The sequence below is a fragment of the Neoarius graeffei genome, chromosome 27, assembly GCF_027579695.1.
Source record: "Neoarius graeffei isolate fNeoGra1 chromosome 27, fNeoGra1.pri, whole genome shotgun sequence".
Classification (NCBI taxonomy): Eukaryota; Metazoa; Chordata; class Actinopteri; order Siluriformes; family Ariidae; genus Neoarius; species Neoarius graeffei.
The window spans coordinates 18,682,243-18,702,064 of record NC_083595.1 but is presented as its reverse complement, the minus strand read 5'-3'; the positions used below and the strand labels follow the sequence as shown (position 1 = coordinate 18,702,064).

Sequence of the window (19,822 nt, the reverse complement as noted above, 5' to 3'; positions counted from 1 at the left end):
ACAGAGGGTCAAACTGGTAATGGCTAACCAACCGGACATGGTAGTGATGGACAAACAAGAGAACAAGGCTGTGGTGATAGATGTGGCAATAGCAAGTGAGAATAACATCAAGAAAAGGGAACTTGAGAAGCTTGAGAAATATCAAGGGCTGAAAGGAGAGTGAGAAAAAATGTGGAAGATGAAGACAACAGTGGTCCCCATGGTGATAGGAGCCCTTGGTGCAGTGACCCCCAAACTGGAAGAGTGGCTCCAACAGGAACAACATCTGAGATCTCTGTCCAGAAAAGCACAGACCTATGAACAGCTAAGATACTGTGCAACACCCTCAAACTCACACACACAGGGTTATTCAAAATTATGTTAACACTAATGGATTATTTTTCTCCTGCAGATGGACATACACCATGGGTGACAGATTAAATGGTACTGTTGCTCTCTGGTTTTTGTGTGTTGAACATGATGGCGAACAGGTTGAGGCCATTCTGTAAATCATCTTGTACATGTGATGTATGTTTTGTGAATAAATGGTTTCTACCATTTAAGTGTTAACATAATTTTGACTAACCTTGTATATATAACAAAGGAAACTTCCTACGAATGATTTACCAGTCTAGCAGGAAGAATGAGATTATGACAGAGTTTTACACAATGTTACTTCTGTCACATCTACCTTTGAATGATATACAGTCCACATTAGTTTGTTTAATGGAGGTAAACATTCCTATAACATTTCAAAATATTAGCACACAAAATTCTTCCTCATAGCCCTGCGATAACTTGGCGACTTGTCCAGAGTGTACCCCGCCTCTCGCCCATAGTCAGCTGAGATAGTCAGCTCCAACTTGCCTGTAACCCTATTGAACAGGTTAAGTGGCTACAGATAATGGATGGATGGATGGATGGATGGAAGGAATTCTTCCTCATAGTCCATACATTATCCATAACTGTGTAGGGTCATAGGCAAGCTGGAGCCAATCCCAGTGAACTATGGGACAGAGGTATACACTGGATAAGTTGCCAGATCATTGCAGGGCTGACACATAGAGACAAACAACAATTCACACGTACAGTCAATTTAAAGCCACCAATTAAACAAACCTGCATGCCTTTGGACTGTGAGGGAAACTGGAGCACCTGGAAGAAACCTACACAGACACAGGGAGAACCTGCAAACTCCACACAGAAAGGCCCCTGTCGGCCGCTGGGCTCGAACTCAGAACCTTCTTGCTGTGAGGCAACAGTGCTAACCACTACACCACCATGTCACCCTTCTTCATAGTCAGAATGTTATTAATCTTAAAAACATTAATATTAACCCTCTGGGGTCGAGAGCTTCGTCAGCAAAGCTCAGCAGGTTTCAAATGAGTAAGTCATGTATTTAGGTAAATATCTTCGAGTTTTTTATCATACAAGCATGATAAACATACTGACAGACACTTTATACTTTACACTTTTCTATGTGCCCACTGCCAAATAATTTTTTTTAAATAACCTTAATTAGATTAAACATAGGTGGCACGGTGGTGTAGTGGTTAGCACTGTCGCCTCACAGCAAGAAGGTCCGGGTTCGAGCCCCATGGCTGGCGAGGGGCTTTCTGTGTGGAGTTTGCATGTTCTCCCTGTGTCCGCGTGGGTTTCCTCTGGGTGCTCCGGTTTCCCCCACAGTCCAAAGACATGCAGGTTAGGTTAACTGGTGACTCTAAATTGACCGTAGGTGTGAATGTGAGTGTGAATGGTTGTCTGTGTCTACGTGTCAGCCCTGTGATGACCTGGTGACTTGTCCAGGGTGTACCCTGCCTCTCGCCCCTAGTCAGCTGGGATAGGCTCCAGCTTGCCTTGTAGAACAGGATAAAGCGGCTAGAGATGATGAGATGAGATGAGATGAGATGAGATGAGATGAGATGAGATGAGATTAAACATAAAACTTGTCACCTTACTCAGTCATAACCGGAGTCAGAACGCTGAGCGCCCACTTACGCATTCATAAAAGTCTATTCACATGATAAAGTCATGATAATCACTTTCACTCTTTTGGTTTTGTTTGGTTTTATACACTGGATAAGTTGCCAGATCATTGCAGATTTTGTAGTGGGAACGCTCACAGTAAACAGGATAAAGTCTGTCAACCATAGTTGAAGCTATTTGGAGGTAAAACTTGCGGCACGCAGATTTTATGCACTTTGGATGATTCAGGACAGTGATTCAATTTCAGGACAGTGAATCAATTCATGATTCAATTCATGGTTCAATTCATGATTCAGGAAAGTGATTCAATTTAATCTTGAGAACTGTAACACTGATGATGAGTGGTGGCTTTTTTTTTTTTTTACTTCGACCTGATCCGGCTGAAGATCAACTTGAGTAAGTGTAAATGTTTCTTCTATTTATTATGAGCATATTGGTTAATATGCATGTGATGTAGTGCATACACAAGAAAAATGACTGCCCAATTTTTGCAGAGTTAAAATTATTTTCCTCAAAAATAGATAATTTTGCTCTACTTTGAGTTCAGAGAGTGAAATTTGGAGTTGGAGTGGGAGCAAAATTACAGAGTAATTGTGTAAGAGCAACAGAGTTGGTTGTGGCTCTGAATGGAGTAAAATAGTACAAGAGTTCATTTAAAGACAAACTGAATGGAGTCAAATACCAAAATAAAGTCAAATACCAGATAAATGAAGATGTTGTAAAAAGCAGTTTTAGAACTGTGTTGGAATGTGTGAAAAAACATTACCTTACCCATTGTGATGAACTGTTTTGCTCAATTGACCTGATGGGATTAAGAGATGGCAGTGGGAGGAATATTCACTCTCCTCATTGAATGGAATGGATTTTTTACTATTCTCATTGAATACCCCTCCCACTCCCAACTCTTTATCCCCAAACAATAGGACATAACTTTTTTGATGGCCAGTTAATTGTCCAAATCAATGGAGCAGATTTATGTTTTTGTGCTTGATACATTCCTAAGGCTGAACAGAATCACCTCGAGTGATCAAAACGGTTTGACAGAATGGGTAAGGTCATGTTTTTTTCACACATTCCAAAACAGTTCTGAAACTGCTTTTTACAACATCTTCATATATGTTTTTTTTAAGTACAATCATGAGATACAGAGGTGCTTGAAAGTGTGTGAACCCTTTAGAATTTTCTATATGTCTGCATAAATAAACATCATCAGATTTTCACAAACGTCCTAAAAGTAGATAAAGAGAATCCAGTTAAACAAATGAGACAAAACTATTATACATGGTAATTTATTTATTGAGGAAAATGATCCAATATTACATATCTGTGAGTGGCAAAAATATGTGAACCTTTTCTTTCCATATGTGGTGTGACCCCCTTGTGCAGCAATAACTGCAACTAAACGTTTCCGGTAACTGTTGATCAGTCCTGCACACCAGCTTGGAGGAATTTTAGCCCATTCCTCCATATAGAACAGCTTCAAGTCTGGGATGTTGGTGGGTTTCTTCACATGAACTGTGCGCTTCAGGTTCTTCCACAAAATTTCAATTGGATTAAAGGTCAGGACTTTGACTTGACCATTCCAGAATATCAAATTTATTCTTCTTTAACCATTCTTTGGTAGAACAACTTGTATGCTAAGGGTCATTGTCTTGCTGCATGACTGACCTTCTCTTGAGATTCCGTTCATGGACAGATGTCCTGACATTTTCCTTTAGAATTCGCTGGTATAATTCAGAATTCATTGTTCCATCAATGATGGCAAGCCATCCTGGCCTAGATGCAGCAAAACAGGCCCAAACCATGATACTACCACCACCATGTCTCACAGATGGGATAACACTCTCATGCTGGGATGCACTGTTTTCCTTTCTCCAAACATAACGCTTCTCATTTAAACCAAAAAGTTCTCCTGATGGTGGACTCATGAACATTAATGTTAGCCAATGTCAGAGAGGCCTTCAGTTGCTTAGAACAGGGGTTTTCAAAGTGTGGGAGAGTCAGCCCCCCTCAGAGAGCAAATAAACAACAGTGCCCCCCCCTACAATTTTTGTTGTTGCTATACTTAATGTTCCATTCATATTTTAAAAAATGGTTGTTGTACACATTTTAATTTTTTTCTTTTACATATTTTAAACACCTGTGCTTTTTGAATTTTTTTTACACATTTAAAACATATGAGCTTTATTAAAACATCTTTTTTTACACATTTTAAACATCTGTGCTTTTTAAAACATCTTTTTTACACATTTTAAACATCTGTGCTTTTTTTAAAAAACATCTTGTTTTACACATTTTAAACATCTCATAGCTAGCACCTCTTCGCAGACAACACACTGTGGCAGTGGAGCATCTTCAGATCCAGTCCATGAAAATCCAAACTTTAAATAATTGTGGTCATACTTCCTTCTTTTTTTGCTTGGCCCAGACTGTGTCTCCTCACTCACTGTAGTTTTAGGTACTAAAAATCGATCCATTTTGTCTCTGGCAAAGGCTAGCTGAAGTTCGCTAAATGTCCGCAATAGTAACTTATTCTGGTTTATTTTTCCTCACGTTGCGCCCCCCCCCCCCCCAAGAACTCTGGTGCCCCCTAGGGGAGGCATGCCCCACACTTTGAAAAGCCCTGGCTTAGAAGTTACCCTGGGGTCCTTTGTGACCTCGCCGACTATTACACACCTTGCTCTTGGAGTGAGCTTTGTTGGTCGACCACTCCTGGGGAGGGTAACATCTCATCTCATCTCATTATCCCTAGCCGCTTTATCCTGTTCTACAGGGTCGCAGGCAAGCTGGAGCCTATCCCAGCTGACTACGGGCGAAAGGCGGGGTACACCCTGGACAAGTCACCAGGTCATCACAGGGCTCACACATAGACACAGACAACCATTCACACTCACATTCACACCTACGGTCAATTTAGAGTCACCAGTTAACTTAACCTGCATGTCTTTGGACTGTGGGGGAAACCGGAGCACCCGGAGGAAACCCACGCGGACACGGGGAGAACATGCAAACTCCACACAGAAAGGCCCTTGCCGGCCACAGGGCTCGAACCCAGACCTTCTTGCTGTGAGGCGACAGTGCTAACCACTACACCACCGTGCCACCCGGGAGGGTAACAATCGTCTTGAATTTCCTCCATTTGTACACATTCTGTCTGACTGTGGAGTCAAACTCTTTGGAGATGGTTTTGTAACCTTTTACAGCCTGATGAGCATCAACAACACTTTTTCTGAGGTCCTCAGAAATCTCCTTTGTTTGTGCCATGATCCACTTCCACAAACACATGTTGTGAAGATCAGACTTTGTTAGATCCCTGTTCTTGAAATAAAACAGGGTGCCTACTCACACCTGATTGTCATCCCATTGATTGACAATGCCTGACTCTAATTTCACCTTCAAATTAACTGCTAATCTTAGAGGTTCACATACTTTTGCCACTCACAGACATGTAATATTGGATCATTTTCCTCAGTAAATAAATGACCAAGTATAATATTTTTGTCTCATTTGTTTAACTTGGTTCTCTTTGTCTACTTTTAGGACTTGTGTGAAAAATCTGATGATGTTTTAGGTCATATTTATGCAGAAATATAGAAAATTCTAATGGTTTCACAAACTTTCAAGCACCACTGTATATAATACATAGATATTATTGTAGCTGAACTTGTGCTGAATACAAAAAAGTCATATGACTTTGAAAATACTGTTGAGATTTGTTGAAATTGACTACAAAATCAGAGTATGCCAAAATCATTAGAGTGCCAGAAAATACCCTCAGACCCCAGAGGGTTAATGTGCAACATTAAACAGAAGAAGAGACTGAGACTTTCTCTGGTGCTCATTTGTAAATCAAGCAACCATATGTGGGGTTGCAACATACATTTTGGTACATACATTTTAACTTTGAAATGATGCTCTTGTTTTATTTTGTGTATGTTAAATATTGCTAAGTCTTTTTTCAACTTTACTTTTATTATTAATTTTTTAAATTAATTTATTTCTCTTTTTCTTGACTAAAATGTTTTAATCTTTTTTATTTGGGATCGGTGTAAATGTTTTCAGTTTCAGAAATTGTAATGGACTAATTTGGAATAAAATTAAATGTATTTGGATTTTGAGAAGGCTGCAAGGAGGGTGGTTAGTGGCAGATGGTTTGTGGGGGGTATCAGTGGAAAATTTCACCTACGACACCAAATTGATTAGAGCCGTCACTGGATACAAGACCTACGTAGTCATAAATTGCGATTATTGCTTTTGCTGTCCATTACTGTTTTGGGTGCATTTCTTCAGACAAATGCCAACTACATCTTTCAAAAATATACAGTATGCAAAAGAAAGTACAAAGGCAAAGTGAACATTGTACACATTAAACAAAATAAAAAAAATCTTATCAAGTTTTGATTTTAATTTTAACTGTAGAATATGAAGATTATTTAAAAAAAATAAAATGATTAAAATGTGCTTGAGGGGAAACTATATCTCACTGTGCTCTCTGAGCTTTGGCACTCCTGCACCAGGATGGTGATGGTCTCATTCATGAGTTGTGTCAGCACATATGCTGCAGCTTTGTAAAGGCCTACACTCTTCCCATCAAATGTAACAACATTTATGTCTGGAAACACTGAACAGCGACCTGCATACAAACATTAACCCAAAAATGTACCCTTCAAAACAGCATACAATATCATAAGTGTATATATATTCTTGTACTGATGTGTGTAGGTGTATGACTCACATGGACAGTCCCATTTTGGGCAGCATTTGTCTCCATTGACCAGCACAGCAAAGCCAAGTAGACCACAGTTTGGAGGGCTAGAGTCATAGGGGCAGCTCTGGGACTTATTGAACAAGACCAGCTGGCCATTCACACAAATGAGCTTAGTGCACTCATCTACAACCACAGAGTATGGTGTCTACAGAGACACATGTGGCACAGTGACAAAACATACAGGTGTGGTCAGAAGTTTACATACTGTGACATGAATGTCATCTTGGATATGAATATCATGGCAGTATTTGGGCTTTCAGTAATTTCTTTGAACTGTTATTTTTCTATGGCAGAATGATTGATTGTACAGCATACATCTCTAATTTAAAAAAAAAACATGAGAATTTGGTGCACAAGTTTTAATTTTCTTTGGGAAATCTTTCTTTCTGAAATCAACACAGGGTCAAAATTATACATACAGGCTCAAAAATTTACATACGCTCACTTAAATTATTAATTCAGAGGTGCTGAAACTTCCAAAATGTCTCTTATCTTGATGGGGCCGCTTCCACCCTGACATGGAGCAGGTAGGTCCTGACAGCTCCTGTTTTTTTGTTTTGCATTTTTCCCACTTATTTTACACTCTAATCATAATTGGACTATTTCAATGTGATACTGACTAAAATTCACCGGCAACCTATTTCTGCTCAGACACAGTGCTCTGGTAGTGGGAAAATAAAACAAAACAGGAGAGCAAGGGACAACTAAACTACTAAGCTAATTCATGAAGCAAGATGGTGGAAAGCAGCCAACTCACTGTTGAGCTTAAACTCTCCCATGAGGTTACCTTGACTGAATTCAGGGCAGAAATTTCCACCCTTTGTTCAGAGCTGAGACAAGAAATTGAGGCTATACTTTCAGAAACAAAAAGCTTCCAATGCCTGCACCACAAAGTGGGGGAGGAGATCAACAGTCTCAGCCAGGACCATGCCCAGGTGTCGGCCGAACAAACTAACATGGCACACAGTCTTACAGATGCCCTTGACCGCATTCAGCAACTGGAAAATCTCAATGAACAAAAAACGAAAGCACTAAAGTGGCTGAAAGACAAGCGTCTTGTCTGGAGAGCAGGAGCCAGTGGCAAAATTTGAGGTTTATCGCGGAGGGATAAACCTGAGATGAGGTTCATCCCGGAGGGAGCTGAGGGTTCGTCTCCCACAAAATTTATGACAGAGCTTATCCCAGAGATCCTGGGGACTGAGAATTTTCCTTCTCCAGTAGTGACTGACCATGCCTATCGATCTCTGGCACCCAAACCTAAAAAGGAAGCCAGAACAAGACCCATCATCATCTGGCTACATTACTACACACAAAAGGAGAGGCTTTTGGGTATCGCTAAGGGCAGGGGTCCCCTCACCTTTTGAGGCACCTCGGTTCATATTTACCCTGATCTACCAGAGGAGATAAGCAAGCTCCAGGCTACTTTCAATGCAGTGAAGGTGAGGCTCCAGGAAGCCAAGGTTGACTACAGCCTCTACTACCCTGTGGTAGATCTATCAATCTAAATGGTGTTTAGCATACCTTCGACTCACTGCAAGCAGCAGGGGACTTGTACCGGAGGAAGATAGCTTCACTACAAGATGGTTGACTCCTCTCATTTATCTTAATTTGCTGCAGGGTTGGTTTAAAACACTTTAACTGGGAGAATTAATGGCTGGGTGACTGTGTGTCTGGCAGCCGAAGGATGGTGGAGTTTTCTGTACCCACTTAACCCTGTTTGTGGAGTTCATGCTTGACAATGAAGTACATCTGCAGCTGGGAGTGAGGGGTGGCACTGTTGCTTACCAGGAAAATAGTAACATTTAGACTGAAACTCCATAATTAGCTCACTCTGACTCTTGGTAAAAAGCTATGGGTTAGCCTGTCTGCTAACCTGTCCAGCAACAATTATTCAAACAGAGAATATTCGGGTCCACAGCCAATTACTGATTGTTTTCTCTACACTTTTTCTTTGCATTGGTTCTTTTTATTTGTGGTATATGTTACTGAATAAAATCTGTTTGAAATACAGTAGGAGTGGGCAGCAGCATTTATAATTAGTCACACCATTTCTCCCTCTCCTTTCTCTAGTCTCCTGTTTAGATTATATTGTATTTAATAAATGGTTGTGGCAGTGGGGGGTGGTCAAGCGTTGGTCTGTGAATGGAAGGCGGAGTCAGGGAAGGTAAGTGGCACCTGATGGGTGCACCTGATGGGAATTAACCTGTGTTTGTGTGTCTTCCCCAGTGACTGCACCCTATAAGAGGAGCGGGAGAGCAGAGGAAGGGAGATCTCCCCAACCTGGACACTTGTGTGTGTGCATGTGTGTGTGTGTGTGGGGGGGGGGGCGAGTGAAATATAAGACTCTGAAAAGCAAAATAAGAGTTAGGGAGAACTCAGTTCTGTCCTGCTGTGCTTCTGTGCTCCACCCACCTTAAACTATCTCTACAGTGGTGCCGAAACCCGGGACAGAGTACAGAAGAGAACAACCTCATGGAGTCCTCTCCCTTCAAGGACCTGGTTCATGCCCTCGCCACAGTCCAACAGAGCCAGCCCCAGGCACTGGTCGCCCTCCGGAAGGAGCAGGAACAACGGTTCGAAGCCCTGGTGCTGGTGCAGCAGGAAGATCGCCAGGCATTCCGGCACCTGCTCGTGTCGGCAGAGTCCACCATCACCACTGCCGCGGACCCTCCCCACCTCACCCTAACAAAGATGGGTCAGCATGACGACGCCAAAGCCTTCCTCGCTCTTTTTGAGCAGGCAGCAGAGGCATGCAGTTGGCCGGTGGAACAGCGCGCGGCGTGCATCCTCCCTCTGCTAATGGACAAGGCACAGCTGGCCACGCTACAGCTCTCCACTGACAGCCGGCTGGTCTACGCTGACCTCCGCAGGGCTGTTCTCCAATGCGTGGGGCGCACCCCGGAGCAGCAACGGCAGCACTTCTACGCTCTGTGCCTGGAGGAGATCGGCCAGCTGTTCGCATTCGGCCAGCAACTCTGGTACACCTGCCGGCAGTGGCTGAGGGCTGACAACCATGACGCCGAGGGAATCATCGATCTGGTGGTGCTGGAACAATTCATTGCCCGACTTCCGGAAGGAACAGCGGAGTGGGTCCAGTGCCATCGCCCGGCATTGCTGGATCAGGCCATTGAGCTGGCGGAGGACCATATGGTGGCTGTTCAGACAGCAGGACAGCGTGTCTCCTCTTCTCCCCTCTCTTCTCTCTCTCTCCCCTTCTGTTCCTCATCCTCGCCCCATTCCCCCACTGCAGAGGCGGGGGCCAGCTCCACCGCAGCTGGCCCACCACACCCGCGGTGCCTTATCATTTCCTCCTTCCATGTCTGTATCTTCCCCCCCTCAGGTGAGTGAGCTCTGGAACACTGGTGCAGAGGGAGAGCCTGGGCCAGTATGCTGGCACTGTGGGGAGCCAGGGCACCTCCAGCATCAGTGCTTGGCGATGGAGGTGGGTGCGGTGGTCCAGATCCCCGACGCGCCTGAGACCACCCTCGATCGGGCCGGAGCGTATTGCATACCAGTGAGTATCCAGGGGATACATATCAGGCTTTGGTGGACTCCGGCTGTAATCAGACCTCAATCCACCAATGCCTGGTGCAAGACGAGGCATTGGGGAGAGCACAATTGGTGAAGGTGTTGTGTGTGCATGGGGATGTTCACAACTACCCTTTAGTGTTGGTTCACATTCTATTTTGAGGGGAGAAATTTAGAGTAAAGGCAGCGGTTAATCCTCACCTTACCCACTCTATAATTTTGAGGACTGATTGGCCGGGATTTAGGGAATTAATGGCACATTTAGTGAAGAGTGGGGCCTGCCATAATTTAGCAGGGGGAGGTCCTGGTGTGGCATTGGCAGGAGCAGCTGTCACAGAGCCGTCTACATCATCACCATGTCAGAGTGACGAGCAGCAGGCTCCTCCTCCCTCTCTCGGGGAATCCCTTGCGGATTTCCCGTTGGAGCAGTCGCGAGACGAGACTCTGCGGCAAGCATTTGACCAAGTGAGAGTAATCGATGGTCAAACGCTCCAGCCAAATGCCACCCCGTCCTTCCCCATTTCTCCATTATTAAGGATAGGTTATACTGAGTGACGCAAGACAATCAGACTAAGGAACCAATAACACAGCTTTTAATCCCAAAGAGCCGCCGGGAATTTATATTCCAGGAGGCTCACTTTAATCCCATGGCTGGACACTTGGGGCAGGATAAGACACTAGCCCGAATAATGGCCTGGTTCTATTGGCCAGGGATTCACGGCGATGTCCATAGGTGGTGTACGGCATGCCGCAAATGCCAGCTACTAAATCCTGTGGCCATTCCAAAAGCGCCTTTGTGCCTTCTGCCATTAATTGAGACCCTGTTTGAAAGAATTGGGATGGATCTCATCAGGCCATTAGATCAGTCAACACGAGCTTTATTTTAGTTCTGGTGGACTATGCAACGCAATATCCGGAAACAGTGCCTCTTCGCAATATCTCAGCACGTAGTATTGTAGAAGCACTCTTCTGCATCATCTCCCAAATCAGAATCCCCAGAGAGATTCTGACTGGTCAAGGCACTGGTTATGTCACACACACTGCACGAATTGTATTTACCTGGGAATTAAGCCTATTTGCACCATCGTTTATCACCCACAAACGGATGGCTTAGTCGAACGGTTCAACCACACCCTCAAGAACATAATTCAGAAATTTGTAAGCGAGGACGCACGCAACTGGGATAAATGGCTCGAGCCCCTGTTATTCGCAGTGCGAGAGGTCCCGCAAGCCTCCACGGGGTTCTCGCCATTCAAATTATTATACATAAGCCGCGTGGCATTCTAGATGTGCTGCGTGAAAATTGGGAGGAGGGACCTTCAACAAGTAAAAGTAAAATTCAATACATTATTGACCTGCACGCCAAACTCCACACACTCACGCACCTAACCCAGGAGAATTTGCGGCAGGCCCAAGAACATCAAGTCCATCTGTACGACAGGGGCACGCGCCTTAGGGAATTCACAGCGGGAGATAAAGTACTCATGTTGTTGCCCATGTCAAGCTCCAAATTGATCACCAGGTGGCAAGGACCCTTTGAGGTCACACGGCGAGTCGGTGACATCGACTATGAGGTGAGGTGAACGGACAGGGGTGGGGTGTTGCAGATTGCACCCACCTCATAGAACACCACATTGAGATGCCCACAGGGGTAGTAGTGTGCAGCCGCCCTTACAGACTGCTCTAACACAAAAAAAGATGGTTCGGGAAGAACTTGAGGCCATGCTCGAAAAGGGCATCATCGAGGAGTCCCACAGTGACTGGAGCAGCCTGGTGGTCTTGGTTCCCAAGGCCAATGGGTCGGTCCAGTTCTGTGTGGACTATAGAAAAGTCAACACGGTGTCTAAATTCGATGCATACCCAATGCCTCATATTGACGAGTTGCTCGATCGACTAGCTCGATCGGCTAGTTTTTATTCAACACTGGATTTGACAAAGGGATATTGGCAGATCTCCTTGACTCCACTATCCCGAGAGAAAACGTCCTTTTCCACACTGTTTGGCTTACACCAGTTTGTCACACTTCCTTTTGGGCTGTTTGGGGCGCCCGCTATGTTCCAGCGGCTTATGGATAGGGTCCTCTGCCCCACGCCACCTACGCGGCCGCATACCTGGATGACCTCATTATTTATAGTAATGACTGGCCGCAGCACTTAGAACACCTAAGGGCCGTCCTTAGGTCACTGAGGCAAGCGGGTCTCACAGCCAACCTGAAGAAGTGTGCGATTGGGAGGGTGGAAGTATGGTACTTCCACTTCCACTTGGGTAATGGGCAGGTGCATCCCCAAATCAATAAGACAGCAGCAATTGCGGCCTGCCCGAGGCCCAAGACCAAAAAGGGGGTGAGACAGTTCCTGGGGCTGGCCGGCTACTATTGTAGGTTTATACCTAATTATTCAGTCGTCACCAGCCCGCTGACTGATCTCACTAAAAAGGGGGCACCAGATCTGGTCCAGTGGACAGAGCAATGCCAGCAGGCTTTCTCTGAGGTAAAGGCTGCACTGTGTGGGGGGCCACTGTTACACTCCCCTGACTTTTCTCTCCCCTTTGTTTTGCAGACGGATGCATCGGACAGAGGGCTGGGGGCTGTTCTGTCCCAGGAGGTGGAGGGGGAGGACCGTCCAGTGCTGTACATCAGCCGGAAGCTGTCGGTGCGCAAAGGCAGGTACAGCACAATAGAAAAGGAATGCCTCGCCATCAAGTGGGCAGTCCTTGCCCTCCACTACTACCTGCTGGGGCACCCTTTCACCCTCTGTTTGGACCACGCACCCCTGCAGTGGCTCCACTGCATGAAGGATGCCAACGCGCGGATCACCAGTTGGTATCTGGCACTCCAGCCGTTTAAGTTTGAGGTGGTCCACAGGCCAGGGGCACAGATGGTTGTGGCGGATTTCCTCTCCCGTCAAAGGGGGGGGGGGGGAGTCAGCTGCAGCCTGGATGGCTCCCCGGCCTGAGTTGGATGGTGGGGGTATGTGGCAGCGGGGGTGTGGTCAAGCGTTGGTCTGTGAATGGAGGGCGGAATCAGGGAAGGTAAGTGGCAGAATCATTGTACCTGATGGGAATTAACCTGTGTTTGTGTGTCTTCCCCAGTGACCGCACCCTGTAAGAGGAGAGGGAGAGCAGAGGAAGGGAGTTCTCCCCAACCTGGACACTTGTGTGTGTGTGTGTGTGTGTGTGTGTGTGTGTGTGTGTGTGTGTGTGTGTGCGCGTGTGAGTGAAATATAAGGCGCTGAAAAGCGAAATAAAAGAGTTAGTGAGAACTCAGTTCTGGCCTGCCGTGCTTCTGTGCTCCACCCACCTTAAACTATTTCTACAATGGTTAAACACTTCGGTGACTCCCGGCATCCAGATTACTAAATGTGCACTACATGCTCTCTGTTTGAAATGATAATGCTCACAATATTTTTGATAGTCTGTCACTTAATTTTATCACCTGTTTCTAGAAGGGTGTAACAGTTACCTTTATATTCTAGGATGCTAAAACTGAAGCTGATGAGTTCAGCCGGGGGGCGGCACGGTGGTGTAGTGGTTAGCACTGTTGCCTCACAGCAAGAAGGTCCTGGGTTCGAGCCCAGTGGCCATTGATGGCCTTTCTGTGTGGAGTTGGCATGCTCTCCCCTTGTCTGCATGGGTTTCCACCGGGTGCTCCGGTTTCCCCCACAGTCCAAAGGCATGCAGGTTAGGCTAATTGGTGGCTCTAAATTGACCATAGTTGTGAATGTGAGTGTGAATTGTTGTTTGTGTACATGTGTCAGCCCTGCAATGACCTGGTGACTTGTCCAGAGTGTACCCCACCTCTCGCCCATAGTCAGCTGGGATAGGCTCCAGCTTGCCTGTGACCCTGTAGAAAAGGATAAGCAGATAATGGATGGATGGATGTTCAACCAGACAGTACTAGAACACCATGTTTAATCTGAAACAAATGTGGGGATTTTGTACCTTTCATTTGGGGAAAGGTAGTAGTGGTGGTGGTGGGGGGGGGTACAGTGGTGCTTGAAAGTTTGTGAACCCTTTAGAATTTTCTATATTTCTGCATAAATATGACCGAAAACATCAGCAGATTTTCACACAAGTCCTAAAAGTAGATAAAGAGAACCCAATTAAACAAATGAGACAAAAAATATTATACTTGGTCATTTATTTATTGAGGAAAATGTTCCAATATTACATATCTGTGAGTGGCAAAAGTATGTGAACCTTTGCTTTCAGTATCTGGTGTGACCCCTTTGTGCAGCAATAACTGCAACTAAATGTTTCCGGTAACTGTTGATCAGTCCTGCACACTGGCTTGGAGGAATTTTAGCCCATTCCTCCGTACAGAACAGCTTCAACTCTGGGATGTTGGTGGGTTTCCTCACATGAACTGCTCGCTTCAGGTCCTTCCACAACATTTTGATTGGATTAAGGTCAGGACTTTGACTTGGCCATTCCAAAACATTAACTTTATTCTTCTTTAATCATTCTTTGGTAGAATGAGTTTTGTTCTTAGGGTCGTTGTCTTGCTGCATGACCCACCTTCTCTTGAGATTCAGTTCATGGACAGATGTCCTGACATTTTCCTTTAGAATTCGCTGGTATAATTCAGAATTCATTGTTCCATCAATGACGGCAAACCGTCCTGGTCCAGATGCAGCAAAACAGGCCCAAACCATGATACTACCACCACCATGTCTCACAGATGGGATAACACTCTCATCTGGGATGCACTGTTTTCCTTTCTTCAAATATAAAGCTTCTCATTTCAACCACAAAGTTCTATTTTTGTCTTATCCATCCAAAAAACATTTTTCCAATAGCCTTCTAGCTTGTCCACATGATCTTTAGCAAACTGCAGACAAGCAGCAATGTTCTTTTTGGATAGCAGTGGCTTTCTCCTTGCAACCCTGCCATGCACACCATTGTTGTTCAGTGTTCTCCTAATGGTGAACTCATGAACATTAACATTAGCCAATGTGAGAGAGGCCTTCAGTTGCTTAGAAGTTACCCTGGGGTCCTTTGTGATCTCGCTGACTATTACACGCCTTGCTTTTGGAGTGATCTTTGTTGGTTGACCACTCCTGGGGAGGGTAATGATGGTCTTGAATTTCCTCCATTTGTACACAATCTGTCTGACTGTGGATTGGTGGAGTCCAAACACTTTAGAGATGGTTTTGTAACCTTTTCCAGCCTGATGAACATCAACAACGCTTTTTCTGAGGACCTCAGAAATCTCCTTTGTTCGTGCCATGATACACTTCCACAAATGTATTGTGAAGATCATACTTTGATAGATCCCTGTTCTTGAAATAAAACAGGGTGCCCACTCACACCTGATTATCATCCCATTGATTGAAAACACCTGACTCTAATTTCACCTTCAAATTAACTGCTAATCCTAGAGGTTCACATACTTTTGCCACTCACAGATATGTAATATTGGATAATTTTCCTCAATAAATAAATGAGCATGCATAATATTTTTGTCTCACTTGTTTAACTGGGTTCTCTTTATCTACTTTTAGGACTTGTGTGAAAATCTGCTGATGTTTTAGGTCATATTTATGCAGAAATATAGAAAATTTTATGGGGTTCACAAACTTTCATGCACCACTGTATTTCCAACCTGTTTAATGCAAATTTCAAGCCACTACTTTAATGCTATTTGCCTGTGAACAAAGAAAGGTGGTTCCATCTCCCTATCACATTGGCAGGCCAAGTCAGCACTGTTAAAATGAATATTCTTCCAAAGTTTTTATTCCTATTTCGAACTGTTCCAATACTAATATGAAAATCATTTTTTACATCTATTGATAAAACAATTTCTAACTTTCTTTGGAACAAGAAATCTCCTAGTATCAGAAAAGCCTATTTGCAACATCCAAAATGGGGTGGGGGAATGGGACTGCCTCATTTCAAGTCTTACTATTGGTCATGTCATATACATGCTCTCTCTTTTTGGGTTCAGTGTGATAAACACACAGAGGTTCCAATCTGGGTGCAAATGGAATGGAATTCTTGTTATTTTTCTTCACTGTCCACTCTTTTGTCTTCCCCAATGCCTCTGTCTTTACAATATGTCAAGAACAATCCTGTTGTAACACATTCTCTGAAAATATGGTCAACTATTAGGACAAACTATGGATGGCAAAACAGATCTCTATTCACCTGTTTACCTCAATCACCTTTTTCCTCCATCAATTAGGTCTTTTGGTGTTTGGGAAAGGAATGGTATTGACAATATGAAAACCTTTTTATCGATGGAATATTTCCTAGCTTTGAACAACTATGAAAAAAATTTAGTTTATCACAGTCCCATTTCTGCGGCACAGTGGTGTAGTGGTTAGCGCTGTCGCCTCACAGCAAGAAGGTCCGGGTTTGAGCCCCATGGCCGGCTAGGGCCTTTCTGTGCGGAGTTTGTATGGTGTCCCTGTGGGTTTCCTCCAGGTGCTCCGGTTCCCCCCACAGTCCAAAGACATGCAGGTTAGGTTTAGGTGACTCTAAATTGACTGTAGGTGTGAGTGTGAATGGTTGTCTGTGTCTACGTGTCAGCCCTGTGATGACCTGGCAACTTGTCCAGGGTGTACCCTGCCTTTCGCCTGTAGTCAGCTGGGATAGGCTCCAGCTTGCCTGCGACCCTGTGGAACAGGACAAAGCGGCTAGGGATAATGAGATGAGATATGAGTCCCATTTCTTTAGATTCCTTCAAATCTGCAATGATATCAAAACCATTATGCCTTCCTTTCCCAGTTTGCCTGATGAGTCACTTATGGAACCTGTATTTTCCTTTGAGCCTTCAGGGAGGGGAGCAGTATCTTTTTTATTTATAATCTCATGCCCAATTTACAAAACCCATCCTTGGCGACCTTGAGGTCTATATGAGAGGCAGATTTGGGGCTGGTGGTTCCACCAGAGCAGTGGGAAAAAGTCCTGGAAGGGGTGCATTCTGCCTCAATTTGGGCTCAACATGGCCTCATTCAATTTAAGGTGCTACATTGTCTTCATCTCTCGAAATTTAAACTTTCTAAAATGTTCCCAGATATGGACCCTTGCTGTAACCAGTGCAAACTCTGACCTGCCTCTCTATCACATTCATTCTTGCACTGTCCAAATACAGTGGCATGCAAAAGTTTGGGCACCCTTACTGAAAATGTTTGTTAGTGTGAATAGTTAAGTGAACAGAAGATGAACTGATCACCAAAAGGCATTAAGGTAAAGATGACATTTCTTTTCAGCGTTTTCTGCAAGATTTGTGTATTATTTTTGTTTTGTACAATTGGAGAATGACAAAAGAAAAGGAACACCATGCGAAATTTTGGGCACCCCAATACATTTGAGTTCTCAGGTAACTTTAACCAAGGTTCCAGACCTTAATTAGCTTATTGAGCTGTGGCTTGTTCAAATTCTTCATTAGGAAAGGTCAGATGATGCAGAATTCAAAGCTGTATAAATTCTCTGACTTCTCAAACTTGTCCTTAAAATCAACAGCCATGGGCTCCTCTAAGCAACTCTCCTGCATTCTGAATAATAAAATAATTGATGCTCACAAAGCAGGAGAAGGCGACAAGAACGTAGCAAAGTGTTTTCAGGTAGCTGTTTCCTCAGATTGTAATGTTATTAAGAAATGACAGTTAACAGAAACAGTGGAGATCAAGGTGAGGTCTGGCAGATGAAGAAAACTTTCTGAAAAAAACTGCTTGTTGTTGCTAGAAAGGCAAATAAAAACTCCTGTTTGACTGCAAAAGACCTTCAGAAAGATTTAGCAGACCCTGGAGTGGTGGTGCACTGTTCTACTATGCAGCGACCCCTGAACAAATATGACCTTCATGGAAGAGTCATCAGAAGAAAACCTTTCCTGTTTCCTAGCCCCAAAATTCAGCGTCTGAAGTTTGAAAAATGAACATCTAAATAAGCCTGATGCATTTTGGAAACAAGTCCTGTGGACTGATGAAATCAAAATAGAACTTTATGGCCACAATGTGCAAAGGTATGTTTGGAGAAAAAAGGGTGTCTAATTCCAGGAAAAGAACACCTCTCCAACTCTGAAGCATGGGTGTGGATCGATCATGCTTTGGGGTTGTGTTGCAGCCAGTGGCACAGGGCACATTTTATTGGTCGAGGGAAGCATGGATTCAAATAAATATCAGCAAATTCTGGAAGCAAACATCACACCATCTGTAAAAAGTTGAAGTTAAAAAGAGGATGGGTCCTACAATAATACGATGATCCAAAACACACCTCAAAATCAACAATGGAATACCTCAAGAGGCACAAGCTGAAGGTTTTGCCATGGCCCTCACAGTCCCCTGACCTAAACATCATTGAAAATCCATGGATAGATCTCAAAAGAGCAGTGCATGCAAGACAGCCCAAGAAACTTGTAGAACTGGAAGCCTTTTGCAAGGATGAATGTGTGAAAATCCCCCAGGTAAGAACTGAAAGACTATGAGCTGGCTACAAAAAGTATTTACAAGCTGTGATACTTGCCAAACGGGGTGTTACTAGGTACTAACCATGCAGAGTGCCCAAACTTTTGCTTTGGGCCCTTTTCCTTTTTTGTCATTTTGAAAATGTAAAAGATGAAAATAAAAAAAAAAGTTTTTGCTTAAAATATAAAGGGAATGAGTCATCTTTAACTTTATGCCTTTTGGAGATCATTTCATCTTCAACTTGCTTAACTGTTCACAGTAACAGCAATTTTGACCAGGGGTGCCCAAACTTTTGCATACCACTGTATGTCCACTTACTAGAATTCAATATTCAAAACTCTATCTGACATTTTCAAATTGACAATTCAGCCAGACCCTATAATAGCTATTTTTGGGGTGAAGGGTGAAAACAATAGTAACCTATCTGGAACTAAACTTAAAATGACAAAGTTTGTCACTCTGTTAGCTCGAAGATTGATCCTTCTCCAGTGGAAGTCTCCTCATCCTCCAAGCTGGACTCGGTGGATGCAGGAGGTGATGCAACATCTCAAACTTGAGACACTGAGACTCACGATAGGTGGCTCCTCAGCTACATTTGTGAGGATCTGGCAACCATTTATAGACTACATTTGAACCAAGCTCTTGACTCCCACACCTATCTGAATACAAGTTTACACGAAACAAGTAACATTTATTTCTAGTCCTGTTTCTATCTCAGTGTTCTGTTTATTTTTTTTTTTTTTTTTTTTAATCCCCCCTCAATGGAAAATAATTTAGTTGATATTAATTCTATTTTCTGTAACTGCCTGTTTCTCTTTAGTTTTTTCTCTTTTTCCATTTTATTGTATTACCACTGTTTTTCTTTGTTGCTGTCTAATTTTGTTATGTGGCTATCAATATTTGAAAAAAGCTAATAAAAATATGTTTAAATAAACAAAATGTTTCTTATCTTGCCAAGGCCAAGGTCTCTTAACTGCCTGTTAGTGATCATGATTGACTACAGCTGGGAGCTTCTTTGTGCCTTCATAAAAAGGGTTTGTTTACAGCACTCACTGGCTTGACCAACACACAGTATAATGGAAAAGTCCAAGGAGCTCATGGCAGATCTATGAAAGAGGATCACAGATATATGCAACTCCGGAATGTCTCTTGGAGC

At 43.7% G+C, this 19,822-nt stretch overlaps 1 protein-coding gene across 1 annotated transcript in view; it reads right to left on the bottom strand.

The window, feature by feature from the left end:
• Window positions 1-19,822, bottom strand: part of otog (otogelin) — a 550,025-nt gene that overhangs the window by 183,342 nt on the left and 346,861 nt on the right. The window contains exons 36-37 of the mRNA XM_060911543.1: window positions 6,701-6,878; window positions 6,450-6,598 (exon numbers count right to left, since the gene is read on the bottom strand). Coding sequence (XP_060767526.1) covers window positions 6,450-6,598; window positions 6,701-6,878 — 327 coding nt within the window. The remainder of the gene's footprint in view (window positions 1-6,449; window positions 6,599-6,700; window positions 6,879-19,822) is intronic.